This window comes from Pyxicephalus adspersus, chromosome 2, assembly GCF_032062135.1.
Source record: "Pyxicephalus adspersus chromosome 2, UCB_Pads_2.0, whole genome shotgun sequence".
Taxonomy (NCBI): Eukaryota; Metazoa; Chordata; class Amphibia; order Anura; family Pyxicephalidae; genus Pyxicephalus; species Pyxicephalus adspersus.
In genome coordinates, this window is record NC_092859.1 from 81,080,050 (window position 1) to 81,100,276 (window position 20,227).

A 20,227-nucleotide genomic window follows, 5' to 3' on the forward strand; every position below is an offset into this window, starting at 1 on the left:
TGCTTTTAGAAGATAATTAAAATAGGAAAGGTCATTACTCTGAACCTGCTCACAGCGGGCACTTTACTGCTAATGCATTCTGGATTGGTACTTCCAACTTTGTTGTCTGTTCTTCAGGTGGAAAGACAAGACAGGCTAAAAAGCAAAGGAGGACCCTGACATTAACACTTTCAGAGTGATGATGGACTTGTTGTAAAATAAATTCAAAGCCGAACTTGCAAGGTTGTACAGGTTTCTCTCCTGTACTGAAAATGTTTACTCTGTTTTCTCTGCACTCTGTGAACATCTCACAGTGTACATTGCAGCAGGTCAGACATTTAATTTCCTGGGTGAAAGATGTCCATTATCATTACTGTCCCTGACCTGTTCCTTTATTGTAAATATAATTTAGGTATTCAAATCACTTAGAGTGGTGTGCATGCAAGTGCAGCTTGCCGTTGTAAACAAACTTCTTTAGAGGGGCATCTACCCATCAAAACATTTTTAACATTTGTATATCCCAAGTGCCGGACCAAAGCTTACATCATGGCTAGGGGCTCTTAAACGTATAACGAGGCAGTGTTTTAATCCTGGCAAAAAATGCTTAACATTGTACTGAATTAGACCATTTGTCTTTTTTTTGACAGGCAGTAGGAGGTGGCAGTGGTTATGTTTTTTGAAAGCTATGTGCAATGGTCCAGCCTTGCTAGCTCCGCAGACTTTGTTCCACTTGCAAATCATTAAAGAACCATTGTGCAGATTCAATTCACAAAAAAATGACTCTGGTTGCAGCCACTTGCAAATGCCTGAAAAAGCATAGCAGTGACAACCTTTTACCACTCCCAGGTGCCTAGTGTTTGGCAGTGGGCACCTAGGGGTGGTAAGTGCCATTTAAAAATACTACTAGTCGGATCATGCCTTAATGTTTGATCTACCAAGATTCTTGTGGCTACTCTCAGCCCTGATATTAGGCATAGTAAATAGCTTGTTGGCTAGATAACATTTTAGCCCATCTCTGTTTGATATTTATGTTTAAGATATTTTAATGCCGCACTCTTCAGCATAACATTTAACAGAATTCGAACAGTGAAAAGTTTATACAACTCGAGCAAGCTATCTCTGGGATTAATGCTTGGCTGGACAGATGATACATGTAATTCTTTGGTTTATGTCAGAATCAGCAAAATGTTTATTTTAATGTAAATTATTCGCTACTTTTCTCGTTTGTTGTAGTGTAAATTTCAACAGTGCATTAGGCATTTATTCAGTTCTTGCCAGTATTTATATTGTATTAATGTTTTACAAACTTTAAGCCAAATTCCATGGTTCACTAATAAATCATTGGTAGGCTTCACCTCCATTGCTCTGCTTGGTTGTGGAATTTGTGAAGACAAACTATTGGACACAATGACACCGGACAGCTTTAAATGTTATAGGAGTTAAAGCAATAAACAAACTGTTTTACTGATTGGTAATTTGTATTACGGCTTTTTTACCTCCTGCCTGTGTTTTTGCTAGGCAGCTGCTGTGCAAAAAAAATGACAAGGTAAACCATTTAGCAGTACATAGTTTTCTTTAATGTATGTTTTATATGCTTCTTAAGGAATTTATTAAGCGTAATACTTCTAACCATGAGTAAAAACTGAGATTTATATAAAAACAGCAGGAGTCCAAAAAACTGGATTATATTATTCTACAATGCTTGTGTTGGCTTTACAAAAAATAAAGGGGCCAAGTGGTCACTGGGAGGACTCCCTAAAACATTATGCACTCCTAATTGGGGGTTTATCTATATGTATCCATTTCTGCAAATGTTTGAAAAATACGTTATAAATAAATTTTTTTTTTTTTTTTTATCAGATGTGGATTCACTTTTTTTGTCTGGCCTCTTATCAACTTATTTAGCATTTTTTTATATATAAATTTTTATTATGGGGTTGGGCAGGACCAGCTGTTGTGGGCTTGATTTTCTAGAATGTATGGAGCTTGTAATGAGTAATTTGGAACATAAAATTACATTAAAAAAATGCAAAACTGACAACATGCAGAGTTTTATATAAACGGCAATTCTATCTGTGCTACATCGAGGAATAAAAGTCATAAACTCTTAATAGACGCATTTGAGTTTTTGGAGTATAAATTCATAGTTAAATTAGTTAGAAAAATTCCACTTTAGCAGTATTCAGACTTTGCTGTCAACAAAATATTTATTATGCAAGTTTAAAGATTGTCAAAAGCATTTATTATGCCATTTAGTTGTAAATGTGTTCCTCAAGCAATCACATACCTCTACTTGCAGGTTAAACGTATTGTAAAGGAGGATTTCTGTGAGATAAGCATATGGATTGCAAGTGAATTCACTCAAACCCACAAAGCCAGGGAAAGTATCGTTCTCTTAACAGGCAGTTGATGTTGCCCAAAACGATCATTCTTGATCGTTTCGGGTGACAGTTTAGGATTGATGGCTGTACAGAGAAGCCTGCTGGAAAGAGGACAATTGTGAGGCATCCATTGCGTTGTACACTAACATAACAATAGCGGTTGTTAACAGATGGTCCCTAGTAATCAGAAACCTGGTCAGAACACCTGTACACAGTGTAAATTTTCACCTGAGATGATCAGAAATGATTATTTCAAGTGATGACAATCGGCACAATTTGGAAGCTTTTATCGTGTTGTGCAATTAGGGTTTACATGTGAGTTGTAGGCACACATATGTGTAAGTGAACATTGTCACGTGTTACTGGAAGTTTACCAGGTGGAAATAAAGAGAGGGGTAAAAAAAATTTAAAAAGTAAATAAATAGACCCTTTAGATGTAAGGGACTGGTATTCTGTAAAATATAACATTTTTATTCTGTGGTTTTAGATATATTACTATTGTTTTTCCTTTTTATTCTTGTATATCTATGGTGGTGTGAAATTGAATTGTTTTTCTTCTTGTTTTGTCTTATCTTACAAACATACTTGCTATGAAGGGCATGGTTAGGGGAATATGCTAAAAGTAGTAAGGTAGATTTGTTTTTTTCTTTTAACTAAATGTTCATTGATGGTGAATCAATCACTGCCCTGGATAATTAACCTATAGAGAATGTTTGGTGAATGTATGCCTCTGGCTGTACATGATAGCTTATTGCAGCCAATTCAAAGTGGATCTGTTCCTCAGATAATAATGGGCCTTGACCATGAAAATGGAAGGTCTGTATATTTCCTAGTCCGCTCACCCTCCCCTAATAAATGAAAATTTGCTTTTGGTATAGAATGTGACCATTTTCTTTTTCCAGTTGTCTTTATCTTCTTATGTAAACGATTTATCATACAACAGAAATTTCCATAAAATCCCCGAGGATGTATTGATTTTCTCTAAAACAGAGTATCAAATTAACAAATTTTTTGAAGAATGGGTTAAAAACCCCATTGCTAAAATGCAGATTTTGCAATGCAGCTAAAAACTTCATAGGTGATTGATCTCATAAGAAAATATGTCTTCAAGAGACCTTGTCAGTATACCTGATACTAATCCCTATTTAATGTACAACGCTGCGTAATATGTTGGCGCTATATAAATACTGTATATAAAATGAAAGTTAACTCTGACCATCCCCTGAAATGAAAGGTCTGCTTGTGCTGACATAACTGTATCCCCTCTTCCTCTTCAAATGATCTACTATATGTAGGCAAAAAAACATATCTATGAAGAATTATACTATCTATACTAATTAAACTACTAAAGATCAGGTGATATCTCGCAAGAGGACTCCTTGCAATAGACTGGAGCATCTATTTGTGAGATTTCACTTTGCTCTGTGTTCCATTAAATTTAACTTATGTCCAGTGATTTGTTAGGTAGGTGTAGGGAAATTATTTTTGCTTAGAAAGTAGTACTATACCAGTATGAGAAAGATCTCGTCCTCTGTGAAAAAGTTTTTTTTTTTTTTCTTTTCAACTTTTGTAAGTCTGTTTCGTTCAGTCATTAGATGACCTTGGCCACAACCTCAAATATTTTTGTAATTTCTGATGGATATATTGTCATACCTGCTGTTGCTTTTGTGACCCGTTGTGACCATAGTCTATGATAAATGGTCATGGAATAGTAGTGCTAACACTTATCACTTTCCTGGGAATTGTACTTTTTTGTGATGCAGTAATTGCCTAATGCTGGTGTATACACAGAAATTGTAGTGAAAAGCTTGTAGGTACATGTGCAACAAATCGTCCTTTAGTTTTATTCCACTAGCGAGCCTTGTTTGGAGAAGTGAACTCATTAATTAGAATGTTTCAAATCACTTACTGTATGTGCACACAGGGATGCCCTTGTAAACGAGGCTGTTAGTATGCATTTGTGATTGTTGTTGAAGAAACACTGCTTGTGGCTGTTACGTGCCTTGAATCTAAACTAGCCTTAGCTGTCAGGGGCCACTGAATGTCCAGGATTTATGCTTATTTCTGTTTTAAAACTGTTGGGAACATTTCCAGAATCTTTATACACACTTATTTACAGAATGCTTGCTTAACTTACTAAGAGAACCTTGTTATCCGGCATTAAAGGGAAAGGGTTGTGTATTTCACTGAGCACGTATTTTGGTTTACAATTGCAGTATATATCTTACTATTATAGATGGCTTTTTATATCTTTATAATCTTGATTATTCTTATTTTTGTTATTGTATTAATTAAGATAATTGTAGATTAACCAAAAGGTGGAACAAGCTCTAAATATGTAATCATTATATTCATTCTTGCTTCCTTCTTAACTTTTAGAAGTTATCAGCCACACAGGGTGCGTGTATTGTTTTAATGGCTGAGTTGATTAATAGACATCCATTGTGGGTAAAGCAAAACATTTTGTGTAGGAAGAAAGTGAAACCTTTATATTCGTAAAATAACTATAGAAAATAGACATTTTTAGGACCTATGCTTCGATTAATGACAGTCAGACGAATTTGCCAAAATGTTGTCAGGATATAGTGTTTTCCATGTATATTCAAAAAAGTCCTTATTCATCCCCTAAAAACTAAGTTTTTGAATATGTTGACACCTAAAGAAACTCAGCAATGTAAAAGGTTCCTTCTGGAGTAAATTAGAGTAATATTAAGGAGAAGTTAGGAAATATTAGGCATAAGGTATATGATGGTCCTGGCATTGAAAAGAGTTCCTAGTTTTAAAAAAAAGGCACCCTTGGATGTGTACTATGGACCTATAGGAAGGGAATAGGAATCAAGTAGAGGGGGGCAAGTATAGTTAAGGGGTATCAGGATCTGTAGGATTGGGCTTTTTTTCTCTTTCAATATTCTGTTTTTTAGAATATTTGCAGTGCTCAACCCAGAAATTATTTTAAGCTGGGTGGGAAAAAATTTTAGGGGGGTGGCAGCCCCTGTATTGTGACCCAACTCATCAGTAACTACCCAAAAACAGCCGTGTGGTTACTGAAAAGTGCAGGGTGGTGCGCCCGGTTAAAAGGGGCTGGGGAGAACACTGATTTGTATACAATATTGCAATGCAAAGACCCTGCTTCTAATGCTTTCTTGGCCATTTACTGAGCAGAACAGTGAAAATCCAATTAGCCTGTATGTAATTGTGTTTTTAATGTATTACACTACGCTTTCCAGTGAAAGTACAGCTTGTGACATTATTCTGCTTATGTATAAATCTAGTTTGTGTTAGGTTTCATGTTTTTTACATTGATTGGTTTAATGTTTATTATAGGTAACAATAAATCATTACGGATATGTTCTGTTATTACATACTTTGGAAGAAAAAAAGTATGTCTTTATACTCAACCACTTATCCAAAATAAGGCAAACTACTTTGTTATGGTATGGATGTTTTTGTTTTAAGTCATGGCACCTATAGAGTTGTGGTCCTATGGTACAAAGAACTGTTTTTGTGTTGATCTGCTCCCATTTAAAATGGTAATGGTTCGATTGTTTCCATTACAAAATGCTACTTTACCAGAATCCACATGCATGACTTGGGCTGCTGTCATTGTCTTGTTAGGGATGGGAATGCTTGAAGCACTCCTCAGTGTTGACCTTTCCGGGCTTCCTATTGTCAGCGTGACTTGTATAATCCTAATTAGCTCTGCAAGCCACATGTTCTATAAGTGAATGCATGTGAATGCAGGGTTAAGGACCATCACAACATTGGTGGTCTGTGTTTCTGCCCAGGAATAAAAATGCCTTCATGGATTTTTTTTTATTTTAAAATTGATGATTAACAGGACATTAACGTTCTTAGTAGACACTTAATATACAGGGGCATTATTGTATAATAATATTTTTCGCTCTCTCTATATCTAATTATATGGTTATATGTATGTATGTATGTATTAGGCATATTATACACAGAGACACTTGAACTAAATTTTTTTAAACTGGTCTTTCCTGGAACTAGATTTTAGTTTTGTTGTTGAATGAAATGTGTTTTTTGTTCTTGGTACAGTAACGGTAATAGCGGTGCATAGCATGCTTCTCTGTAAATTCTGTAATTATAGTATTTGAGAGCAGAGGAAAAAAATAAGTTCTATCTTGGGTTGTGGAAGTTTAATATTAGTCCAGTAATGGAAGAGTACTGAAAAGAAATGTTTAAAATAAGCACACAAGACCAGGCGGTCTTTAAGACGACACACTGAATGGATGTCAGGAGAGAGAGTGAGAAATTCGTCTCAAATATTTAGTATGTAATATTTATCCTTTTAAGTGTTTTGAAAGTGACAGCGGTTATAAGGTCTAGTTTGATACACTGAGTTTTTTTTATTTCCAATGAGAAATGACATGCAGCAAATCAACAATGTGCTTCAAAATCACAAAAATGCGTTACATAAATGGGTGTAAACTTTTTTTTTTTTAAATCCATTTCCCTCGAGTGTTTAGAGTTATGTACAATGAGTGTGTGTAGATATGTATTATATTTTTTACTGTATAATGTCTACATGTTTTTATCTATACTCTATTATGTATTATGTTTGTTTATAGATGATTAAAAAAAACTGAAACCTTAGTTTATTGTAGCCCTACCTTTAGTCCTGCATAGTTGTACATGTGCTCCTTTTCTGTATGGAAACAGGTAATTCTGATTTCACTGCACACTGTGGGCTTCAGGGGGCAGCAAGTCAGTACCTGCATCATCTAGGCCTTCTCAATTCTTTCTTACCCTTCTTTACCCCTTTTCAGTTATTGGATTTATTTTGGAGGTTCAGTATTACATGTGATCATTACCTAGATTGGCATGCTAATGTAGCCTGCCTTGGAACACCCAGTCCACCAGTCTGACAACCACCCATTAGGGCATTCTCATATTTCCAACCTTCTCCTAAGCGCTCTCTGCTTATATAATGGCGGAAGGCTTTGGAGGAGTGTACCAAAATAGGGTTCTGTGATATTTTCAGGACGCTATGTACAGCAATTTGCAAGCCTATACAACCAAGTGATCTGCCTGCACTACATAAAGATTGCAAAACATAAGCAGATTAAACTTAAGCTTTGATTGCATAAGGTATTGCCTCTGTGGGGCCGTCTGTCTTTTGTACCTACCGTTAACACATTCACAGACATTCATTTTTTACGCTGCCGAGCACAGTTTTATTAATTTGAAAAAAAGAGTCAATGAATGAATTTGTCAGATACACCAAGTCTATCAACTATTTCACATGTATGTGTATGTTGTAGGGACTTGTTTTAGGGCCCCATAGTATCATCATTGATACAATGGTCTGTGTATCACAGTGGTAAGTGAGAACTCCAGGGTCTAACCTCTCTGGAAAGTATTTTTGGCAGTTTGAAATAAAATCTACTTTCTTCATTAAACTCCAAACAAGTGTCAAAAACCTTTTTCCTGCCATTATTTCCAGCTCTATGTGTTTCCATTCTGCAAGTTACAAAATCAGTAAGTAGCCTTTTCTTGAAGTGCATTCACAAGGTGGGATTTCCAGCTCGGGAAATAAACTTCCTTTCAAGTGAGAAATATAAATACAAACACTGTCTGTTTCCAATCAGCTTTCCCCCCTTCTTTTTCTCAACAATATGCTTTCAACATTTGAAGGTAATGTAAGTTTTGTTGTTGAGATAATTCAGAGTCTGTACTGTGTGGAGTGTGGAATGTCCAGATCATGATAAGATATAGGCCCCTATTTCAATTTGTTTAGAGGTTTAAAAATAAATGCATTCCAAACATATACTAAGTTTATTTTATGATTTGTTTATTTCAATATGCAGTGGTATTCATGGCACCTGTTTATATTCATTTACTTTCTTTTCCTGCCTACCTTATCTGGGTGTTCTGCACACTTTCAGCTGATTGTTTGTCATCCTAAATACTAATGCCTTGAAATATTAAAAATGATCTAATTCAGAAGCCTAAAGTATGGGATTTTTTAGTTTTGGTTAAAGAAGGTCATTACTGTGACTCTAACAGATATTTTTTTGATAATGATGTTACATGTCCTGTCCCACATCAGAAAGTGAGGATAGAGTTCTGTAAAGCAACGAAATATCTCCTTATCAGTTTTTCACTCCAACCCCCCCAACGGTTCCTTTGACAACATTTTAGATGTTCCCATTACTTTTTGCACTTGAGACAAGGGCACGTTGGCCAATCGTGACAGTGGAGCAGCATGAACACAGATGGCAAATAAAACCCGATGTTGTTACCTTTGCCCCACTCTATATGGCTTACATTTTAGGCATTCTGGCCACTCTGTTTTTTTTTTGTACTTCGTAGGAACTTGAACCTATTGCTTAGGATTAGATGGCCAATAGAATGATCAGAATTATTTTTCATAGTTTCTAAATGTTCTTAAAAAAAAAAAAAAAAAAAACTTTAGAGCACTATCTAAAAATGTATCAACTAGACTTGGCTATAGCTAGAATTCTCCCAAGAGAACAGGTGGTGAGACATTTGTTCATCCCTGCTCTCCGCTGGACCTACTGTGCTCATCATCCAGTGTGTGAATGGTGGAAGTGAAAGATACCGGACTTGTGGTGAGGTCTTCCAGTATGTTTAAAAATGTGTGTGGTGAGCATTGATAAGACTTGGAAGCACTTGCTATTACTTTCAAGTTGACCTTTACACTTGGTCGACTCTAGTGATATTAAATGAAGTAATATGCCTAATTTAAACAGGAGCCTTTTGTAGGCACTCAAAGGTGGAATTTGCAGAACAGTGTAAGTCTGCCATCTCATTGAACCAAATAGCTTTAAAGATGATGGGAAGCAATATATGTGTTGTGTCTATGAAGTAATGCAGGTTTGTAGAAGTTGCCTTTTCCTTTTAAAATACATGAGTATCATCTGTAGTACAAGTACAGTAACATAATATATGGTTTAAGATAATGATCCCTACAGTTTAAAAGGATGTTTTATGTTTGTTACGTTTGTGTTTTTCTCCTGTATGTTGCTGATGTTAAAAGTGGTATTTGCATTTATTAATAGCATTCATGGCACAGTTGAATTTATTGAAAATATCTAGACACCCGTAGCCAAAAAAAAGCCAGGACAAAGCTGATAGTGGAAATGAATATATTTACAACTTGGGTTAATTTGCAAGTCTTAAGAGTTTCAAAGAAAATGTGTGATACAAGAATACGGAAGATGTCATTGTGAACCTTTTTTTATCATTCTTGGTCAGTGGCCGAAAAATTATTGCCAGACTAAGGTTATTCTTATAGGGTGGGTATAAGTGGCAACCCCCATGTATTTCTCCTAGTACAGGTTTCATTCATTTAGGCTTATGATTGATTGATAATCATTTTGATGGCAGATCATTGACTAAGCCTTCTGTATGCCTGTGAGTATTTATTTGTATGTATGCTAGGAGGCATATTGTGAGCATGCCATTCATTTGGAAGGGCTGAGACATAGGGAAATACTCTTAAAACCTCTTGAAGTCTGACCCATGGTTTGCATGCCTCTTGACTAGTACATTAAAATGCAGCTTGCTACATATTATTTAATAAATAAAATCAGTAGGAAGCAGGTGCTAGCCTATATTTGTTTTCTGTTCTTGTCTTAATGACCTAGAAAATCAATATACTTTTAAAAAGCTTTTTTCGTGTTTTGTGTAAATTTTTTACAAAATGTTTGTTTTTTATGGTTTTGCATATTAGTTTTGTAATATATAATTTTGCAATATAGTCAACAATTTATAGTCCGATCAGATTGCATAGAATCTGCTTACAACAGCAGAAGGGTATTCTTTTAAAGATCAAATTCCAGTTAGTTCTTAATAGGCTACATTTGCAGCTATTGTCATTGTATTTCTTTTTTTTCTCTCTATGCATTTAAAACTCAGAATGAAGAGTTGTCTTTTTCTTTTGTATTGCTGTGAGTATGTATTGTCGCTTTTAACTTTTCCAAAGTTGATTGCAGCCTTTGCAGCCATTATCCTTTCTGCTGTTAGTGTTGCGACAGTTGATGAGTGATAATTAAGCTCACGTGGCTTGTGCTTGGTGGTTACCCATCAGAATAGGATGTTTAGTGTGGGACAGGGCACAGTTTCCTTGTTTGAACAGCCATTACCAGTTCTCGGTGTGCCACTAAACTCGGGCTTTTGTTCCTTCCTTTTCTTGTACTGTCACTTTGAAATTTAGCTTGTCTTTTGTTTGTCTGTTGGGTTACGAATGAGTCTTGTATTTTCTTCTTCCAACTTGCTGTGCAATGAATTCTGCTCATTCAGCAAGGAAATGACAAGTATTCATGAGCTATCTGTGAGAAAGCAGTGACATCCTAAACAAGGAGTTATTACCTCCTGCTTGTGCACTTTTGGAAAAAGAATTTGTCCTAAACTTCCCTGGTCTTCCTGAACTTCGTTGTCCCCATTGAAATTGGCCATTGTATTACAAAAAAACTCCAAAAACCCAATGTTGTGTTTCTATGGAGACTAGATACTGGTGGTATTATGGAACATTGCTGGATTTAAAAAGAGTTTCTGTTTTGTCATGAGAAAGCAAACATTCTTTCTTTACTAATTATAGGTCTTGGAAGTCACCAAAGTCTTTCACACCCATTAAAGTCACTTGTGTTAACATTTTCCTAGTTATACATAAAGTACATGTTTAAGTGAATTTACTTTTTAGGATGTTGTTTTTATTATATGTATTGTTTTCTTTTTTCCTTTTTCTTTTTATAGCAAAATTAAAGCACAATTATAAAGTTTAACAAAAGTGTACAGAAAAAACTTATTCTAAACTGGAAGCATGAATGTAAATGTCAGACTCTTGTTAGTGATATAATTACACCCCAGCATCACTTCCTAAATCCTCTGCACTAACAGCGAGCTTTCAGTATCGATCTGACCCGTCCTCAGTTGGGTTGCAGCTAGTGCTGTTTAATTGGCAAGGAGAGTGAGCTTGGCTGACTTCGGAGCTCTAACTTTGGCTCAGCAGGGGTGTGTTGGTTGGACTGTGGCGGTAACACCTCCGCCTACATATCTATAACAGTGGTGCTGGTTTAATGCTCTCTTTTCTGGTCAGTTAATTTACTACCTTCCATCTGTTCCATTGCTGCAGCTTTTGTTAGCCTATTTGCTATCCAGCCTTCCAGGAAGTGATGATTGCTCAAAAGGAAAAATAACAGAAACTCCACTTCTACAGGGACCTTTTTATTACAATGTTTTTCCCTTGACAGATTAAGGTCATTTCATTGTAAGTTTTAGTCTTTTTTTAAATACACAAATTTCAAAAGACGTTGTGCCCTTAATTTGTTAAGACTACAAATGGCCATTCCAGCACATAGTGTGTTTCTCTAACCATAATAAAGCCAGTCTAATCTTTGTGTTTTTGGCGTAAATGCATGCAGCTTGAAAAGGGATAAAAGAGGGAAGATATGCAGCCCTTATATTTAAAAACATTTTTAAGTCCCTCCGGCTTCTGGACATTAGCTAGTGGGGTGCTATTATTAGCATAATCTGGTCACATATGTCAAAAGCTACATGAACATCCATCTCCATTCCTGAATAGGATACAACAGGCTGCATTCCTTGACTCTTATTTTTGAACGGGTGGGCTTTGGTATGCAGTAGTATTGCAAACTATAATGAGGAAAAGATATTGATATCTGCTCTGCGTTATAGATGAACCAAAAAATGTCAGCCAGTTAGGGTTTAGATCTAACTAATCTAATAATTTACCCAAAACCGTATGTCTGTAGGTTATGGCATGTTTCAGATTTATAGCGTGTCTCATTTTGAATAAGCCTACTTGTCCCTAGTTCAGTAGATTTATAATATATGGCCCAGCTAGAAAAGATTGCCATCTTTTTTTTTACTTGGCTGCTGTTGCTTTGGCAAATGCCTTGCAGTTATAGTCTGGAAAAGCGGAATGGAAGAAGAACTAAATATATTAGTTTGCTTTCTAATATGTTCTGAAATGGCTCATTTATTTTAACATACCATTACAATTAGACGTTCTTTCTTTAAATGTCTTTATGCTGGGAAATGAGTTAAGGAGTTCTGGTTTGGAAGCATATGTTTGTTTTACAGCATTTATACCCCAGCCTTGCCATTCAAACCAGCAAGAGAACAAGAGTTGCTACATTATCTATTCTAACCCAAGTAACAGTGGGCTCCAGCCAACTCCTAGACAGGGTGATTTGCTTCTCATCAGTCAAGGCAGTGACAGGCACTGAAGGCTTAATTCTAAGCAGACTCACAAATGCTGTTTTTTTTCTTTAATAATAAAGCGTGACCTTTGTAAAGAAATGCAGGCATTGTGACACCTTGCATACATTTTACTACAGCACAAAGGCGATGCACTCTTACCAGTAGATATATGCGGATCAGCTCATGGTCAAAATAAAGGATTGTGTAGGAATATCTTGCTCTCTAATGCTGGTTGGCATAGAGTCACCCACAAAAAAAAAAAAAAAAAAAAGAACTGATGTGATCAAGGTGATGCAGATAATAGATTGCCATTTTACATTTCAGGTTAATCAGAAAAGTGGAAAGTGAAATAAATTGAAGAAGGTAGATGAATATAAAATAATACTTTATGTAGTGACCTGTGAAGAGAAATATTGCTTCCATTTGTATTATGATAATTACATTATGGCAAAAAGGGAAGGCAATTGCTTGATTCATCTTCCTATCTTTGTGCAATGGAATGACACCATAAACTGTATGTCTTCAAGGCCAAAGTATAGCATATGACTAAAGGGTTTATAAAACCAATCATTTTTCTTTTAGTTTTGGATAGAAGAAAGGAGTTATATCCATCAGGGTTTTCTTTACTTTTTATTCTTTATTTTTTAATGAAGAGGACATTTGAAGGTGATGGGAAATAAACATTTGGACAGCTCTGGAACAGGAGTCCCTGTTGGAAGATTTTGTCCTCATTTCTGCTTATTTGACAATCCAAATTTCGGATCTGTCCTTCACTTTCTGTGTTAAAGACAATGACCACCATGGTATAGAGAGGGTAAATCTTCTTAGTTCAGATACTCCATTTAAATGTTGCCTGGGGCTTTAACATTTTCTACACATTCTATATTATAGTCCAAATCCTTCATAGCACTGTCTTTTAACATTACGTCTGTTTTTTTACGACATGTGTTTGTATGAAGAACTGAAGTTTTAAGTCTCCCTGTCCAATATTTGGGCTTATTCACACATGGCAGAATTGAAACTGAGAGCAAAATGTATTTGTTTCTTTATTTCATTTTTATTTAGCCCTGGAGTATGTTCTTTAAATATTGGCCTATTAGTGCTCTTTTCAGGTTTAGAAAATTGGAATACTTAAGTCCATCATTTAGATTATTTATAAGATGGTAACAATCTATACGATCTCCCTTAGATTTACGAACTGTTATAAAGTGCTACCTGCTGCCTCCTGAAATAAAGGTTAGATCATTGGTCCCCAACCTTTTGCAGGTTGCGGACCACTGAATGCACAGACTCCGGACCGCGCATGCGCAGGGAGCCGTTTGTCATTCAAAGGAGAAAAAACTTCCCCCCAGAGTGACATCATGATGTCAGAACCTGCCCACTCGCCCATCACAGGTCTGAGCTGCTTTGAGTCTGCAATGTTTCCGGGAGATGTTATCTGCGGCTCTGGCTGGTGAGCCGGGGTCGTTCTCCTGACCTGTCAGACGGCTGCGGCTCACTAGTTAGCCGTGGCCCTTGGGTTGGGGACCTCTGGATTAGATTATTCATCAAAGTATGAACTTTCATTTCTTTTCTGGTGAATCTAAACTGTTCAGAGATGTCCACATGCCTGGCCAGCTTTAATGCTAAACTGTATGATTTTGATGTAACCATACATCCCAATTGTCCCTCTTTTTGAGTAGATATACCCCTCTATAAAAAAAAAAAAAAAAAAACTATTAATTTTTTAAATGTATGATTACGGAAAATTGTGATGAGGAATTCTAAAACACATTTAGGTAATAAAAATAGAAATGGATCTTTTAAAGGTGTGCTCTGCAATGGTGTTTTTAAGTCTTGCCATGGAAAGTCTCATTCTACTCTCTAGATACCACCCAGCATAATCTGAACATTTCTTCTCATATTTATGTTTTGTAAGTGTTGACAGAGAACATGTAATTTTCCGGAAAACACCTGTTACGAATCATTTCAATATTCAACTTCTCTTCATTGTGTTCCTTTATCTGCAAGATTAGTTTGTCAACATAGCCATTTATCATCTCGGCTGACGTGGTCACTGAGCTCAATGTGATGTCAAGGAAACCTGCATATCGGCTTTTTATTTTCCTAACTCCAAGGAGATTGGAATAGGGTGCATGACTGCAGGCCAAGGCTGTGAAGTGACCGTTGTGGAGTCATATCACATCTCCCGGGCGTTTTCTCTCGGAATGTTTATATTCCGTATGTATGATCTACAGACTGGCTACAGATTTTTGGCTTCTGCCTAAACCTTTCAGTATACAAATCAACCAAAGGATGTGATTCCGTACAACAGTTCTATTGTCTGCTTTCACTGGCTGCTGCCTTGTGCTGCAATTATTACAGGTTGTGTCACCACATAAATATGACAATTGATGGGTTATGTAAGGCTTGTTATTTATTAGGAAGGGTCATTCTTTTAATGGAAAGCAACCGTAACTGCACACTTATAAATTAATATAATTCTGGTCACATACAGCTTGTGGTTCAGAATTGTGCTTTTAGCTCAGAAAATGTTCCCTAAAGCTATTAATTTGACATTTAAAATTTTAAAAAGTAATCAGTGTATGGCCAGTTTAATGAGATTCTGTGCTTTGTTTAGGCAGGGGAAAGGAACAAGGCTTCTTGGTTAACCCCTTTTTTCCTCCTTGTTTTTATTATTAAATAGTATTTATATAGCACCAACATATTATGCAGCCCTGTACATTGAATAGGGGTTGCAAATGGAAGCCTGACACAGACAGTGACACAGGAGGAGGAGAGCTTACAATCTAAGAGGTGGGGAAGCAGCACACAGTAGGGGGTGTGGGGTATGGATTGGTGGGTGAGTAGTTGAGTAGTTGTTAGGGTTTTAAGAGACCGAAAAAGTTGGGTAGACATATTTGAAAAAATGGGTTTTGAGGGCTCTTTTAAACGAGCAGAAAGTTGTAGAAAGCCAAATAGGATGTAGAAGACCATTCCAGAGAGTCAGGGCAGCTCTAGAAAAGTCTTGTGTGTGACAAGATTACTTTGCTGTTTTTAGTGCCTTCCAGGAAAATCCCATATTTTAAGCACCTAGTAAAGCCATGTACACACTTGTGAAATTTGTCAGTGAAAATGATAGTTGGTGATCCTTTCCAGCAATGGTGCAAATCTACAGGCAGTGCTGTTTGTTCTATTGGGGTGGAGGAAGGGGAAGCAGGAGGTACCCCACTGTATCCAAAGAAAACAGTGGTTGTTAGCCGTAGGTTTAGTGACCCGGGAATATGGATCACTGAGAAACTTCAAGGGACAGCTGTATACATGCTCAACTTTTGCTTGAGATGGTTGTGAACTTTCATCTTGGGCAACATAAATCTAGCTTTTCTAGCAAAAATCTAGCATGTGTATTTAGGTTTAATCTATTCAAAACTTGCAAGAAGAAAGGTGCATATGAAGTCATTTCTGAGGCACCTAGCATTGTGTTGTATGGGAAAAAAGTGGAGAGATTTATGATCTCCTTACCCAGAAGAATTGGTATTTGACACTGCTCTCAGAGGGGAATGGAAAAAATAGCAAGGGTTTTGGCTTGCTCCTACTTTCTGCTCAAAACCCATTTTTCAAACTTGCCTACCCATCTCCTTCTGCCTTTAAAACCATCACTACTTTCCATCACTACATATCTCCTCTCCTTTTATGTGTTATTTCACCCACCTCCTAGATTGTAAGCTCTTCGGGGCAGGGTCCCCTTCTCCTGTGTCGCTGTCTATTTGTCTGTCATTTGCAACTCCTATTTAATGTACAGCACTGCGTAATATGTTGGCGCTATATAAATCCTGTTTAATAAAAAAGGGTGCAGGTGGAATTTAGGCAGTGAGGAATGGGCCTGCACAAGGTTTGGGAAATGTTCCTCCTCCTAAAACTGGAATAAAGCTTTTCTCCTAACATTCCAAGACTTGTGTGGCCTTTCTTGCTTACAGTTCAGGTTCAACCATTTATATAAATGGTATAGATTGTAAGAAAAGCTCCTATTTTACATAATGGGATCAACACTTCTTCTCCCTTTGGTATAAAATGGCTGATTATCACTTTAATAGTATGGCAAACCAGAACATGCAAATGCAAAGTTGGTGTTAATGATAAAAGTAGGCAGCAAAGTGTCACACTTTTTAGCTCATGACAAACTGAAAACAGAAAAATTACATTATTTGTGTAATAAATAGTTCCATTTTGTTCAATGCTGAATACTAAGCAAGTATGATCTATTTAAAATCGATAAGTAAGAGATGCACACAAAGTGGTTTTAAATCTAAATCTTTTTCTTTTTTTTTTTGCAAAGAAAATTAAACGTTACCTATTGATTGCTATGGCCTTTTTGTTTGCCATAGCTTTTGTAAATGGCCTTGTGCTTTGTCTGGAGATATCAAACTGTAGTTTCAGCTTTGAATTTAGTTAGTGGCTAATAAATAATACATACACTTATGGTAAGAGTAGACTGGTCATGTAATACTAAAATAATAGGTTGTCTGTTTTCTGTTGTCAGTGTTACAAGACAGTATTTCATCTGTGGTTTAAAGCTGGAGCAGCATTCTGAACAGACTCTGTGGTCGCTGCTATGATTAAATTTACAATTTAAGAAACATGTATCATTTCAGAGCTCAAGGTTAAAAACCCATTTAAAGAGTCATTTCCACCATCTCTCCAACGCAGACTATATTTATTAAAAACTTTTTCGGTTGATCATATTTTCTGATCTTTAAACTTTTAAAATGTGTTCAATTTGTCTTTTTATTAGCTGAAGGTCTAGCTTACCGCTTCCAAACATGTTATTTGTGATTTTTGCCTGAGCTGTTTGGCTTCTTGGATGTTTAAACATTATGTATTTCCAATATTTTTTGTCAATAGCCAGTTGTTTCTATATTAACCTCCCGACCGTTAAGCCCGACCTTGGTACGGGCTAAAAAAAATTGCTATAATGGTTAACCCCGAGATTTTCCGTACATTAAAATCCCCACTTACCTGGTCCCGTTGTGCTCATCCAGCGTCGTGTTCGTGTTCCAGCGTCGTCCTCCGTCGATCCGTGCCTTCTCCTATACCAGCGGGACCGGGAACACAAGATGCCGGCCGGCTTCTTACCTGGTCCCGCTGATCGTCCCGCGTCGTTCTCCGTCCAGCGCCGGGTGCCTTCTGAAACGAGAAGCCATCCGGCGGAGAAAAAAAAGCCGGCCGGCTTCTCCCTGCGTGCGTGATGACGTCTACGCGTGTGCGGGAAATTCAAATTCAAACTCATTCATTCATTTTGTATTGGATTCAATACAATCTCCTGTATCCAATCCAATACAAAATAATTCAAATAAATACAAAGTGTGTAATTGGTAAATTCAAATTCATATTTTGTATTGGATTGGATACAAACTCGTGTATCCAATCCAATACAAAATAATATAAAATTAATATTTTTTATTTAAAACATACCAGGCACCAAGCACATTTAGAGGATCGTGATGACAACTTCCAGATTTAACATATATAGCTAGCATATATAGAGAGAGAGATAAATATATATATATATATTTATGATATAATGGTCTACCACAAAACATGATTTGTAACACTAGGAGCGCAGAGGTGTCAAACTAATCTGTATGCGCCCAGCGCATATAATACTAACAAAGCTTAAATTAGTATTAAATTGTCAATCCCTAGCAATTTTATTTAGTTTTGGATTCAGTGGAGGATTAGAACTCCTGTACATTTGTTTTATACTTTTTGTTTAATGTCAGCATCGCATATTTATATGTACATGCAGGTGGAAAAAGTAAAACCACTTTTTGTCTTTAATCTGGTGCTTCTGGAATGTATCTGTTGATTCATGCATACTTTTTTTACAGACAGCTTAATACAAAAAGAAAAAAAGATGTTTCCTACAGCCATCTAAGTTGCCTTGTAATTTAAACATTAAATTTGATGCAGGAGGCATAGAAAGCAAGGAAGTTGTACAGCTCGAAAAGTACACTCCTGTTGCCTTCCTGCCGACCCTGTGAGGCACAATATAAAATTGTGTGTTTCCTGAATAGCATTAATAGTTCATTAAAGAATTTCACTTGTTGCAACTTTTTAAATGTATGTCAACCTAAACAATACAACAATAAACTTCTCTTAGTTGCTTCCTTTTGGTCTTGTGTGTATGGGTATATATATGTATGTGTATATATGTGTGTGTACAAAAAGTACCAGTTTAGTTTTGCCAATTCATTTGCCATGCCGATTTCCTGTTCATCTATGCTGTGTTAATGGAGGATAATCAATTCCAATTGAATCTTACTTGGCCTACTTTCATAGAAGAATTTGAAACAAGTTTCAAGTACTTTCTAGATTTTCAAATGTTATGGTTCTTTTTTAATATACAATTCTAATCTTAATTTTTTTTTCTTGTTGTTTTTTTTTTTAGTCGAGCCATCAAGACAAATCAGGATCTTCTTCCAGAAACTCCATGGATCCACATTTTCTTCAATGATTTTTGGGGAACTTTGCTCACACACAGTGGAAGCCATAAGTCCTACCGTCCACTATGCACTCTTTCTTTCCGCCTTAATTATGTTTTTGGAGGGCTGGAGCCCTGGAGCTACCACCTTGTGAATATTCTATTACATTCAGTTGTCACAGGCCTCTTTACAAACCTCTGTAAAATTCTTTTCGGCAGTGGATGCTGGACACTCTTTGCCGGACTTCTCTTTGCTTCCCATCCAATACATACAGAAGCCGTTGCTGGAATAGTAGGCCGGGCTGACGTTGGAGCTGGGCTCTTCTTTCTACTTTCATTATTATGCTACACAAAGCATTGTTCAACAAGGGGCTATTCTATCAGCAGCTGGTGCTGGATATGCGGTGCTGGATTATGTGCAGCCTGCAGCATGCTCTGGAAGGAGCAAGGAGTTACTGTATTGGCAGTGTCTGCCGTTTATGACATTTTTGTGTTTCACAAATTAAAAATCAATGAAATTATCCCTGCAATCTTTAAGGTGAGTGTATGTTAAAGTGACTGTGGCTAAGTTTTTTCTTTTATTCTTAAAAATATACCATTAAAAGTGTTAGGTTAAATAAGCTCATAGATATGATGGTAGAGAGAATTGATTATTAGCATTTTGCTTGTAAAAGTGTTATAAAAATGCCTTTTTTTTATTGGCTGCACATGTCAATTGTTTGGTTAAAAAAAAATCTACAGACACATTAAAGAAGACTTGTCATGAGAAAAACATGGAGCCTGCCCTTCAGGAGTACAAATTTTCTGACCCTCTCATACGTTGGGTCTCTGTTTTGGATCATGTGTGCAGATAAGGACTTTGGTTTTTGTTGACTTTAATCAACCTTACTTTAATCTGACTATCCCACCTGATTCTAATAACTATATTTTTTAGGGCTTAAATGATTCGAGGAGTACCTGGTTAGAAAATTTTAGCATATTAGGGAAGGAGAGGACAAAATAAATTGTGAGAGTGGGTCAGGACTAAGAAAATGCTTGTACCTGCCTGCAATAAAATACTTCCAATCATCTTTACTTTGCAGCACAGCTTTAGTCATAATCACTTAATTGAAAATCATTTTAATAACTATAGAAAGAGAAGGTGATATTTATTTCCTCTGGCTACATTAAGTTCCCTTACAAGGTATGTAGGCTT

The 20,227-nt window shown here is 36.4% G+C and overlaps 1 protein-coding gene across 1 annotated transcript in view; it reads left to right on the forward strand.

Annotated features, from left to right (window-relative positions):
* The window catches only part of TMTC2 (transmembrane O-mannosyltransferase targeting cadherins 2), a 117,913-nt gene that overhangs the window by 34,493 nt on the left and 63,193 nt on the right, over positions 1-20,227 (forward strand). The window contains exon 2 of the mRNA XM_072401217.1: positions 19,000-19,570. Within this exon, the coding sequence (XP_072257318.1) occupies positions 19,000-19,570 (571 nt within the window). The remainder of the gene's footprint in view (positions 1-18,999; positions 19,571-20,227) is intronic.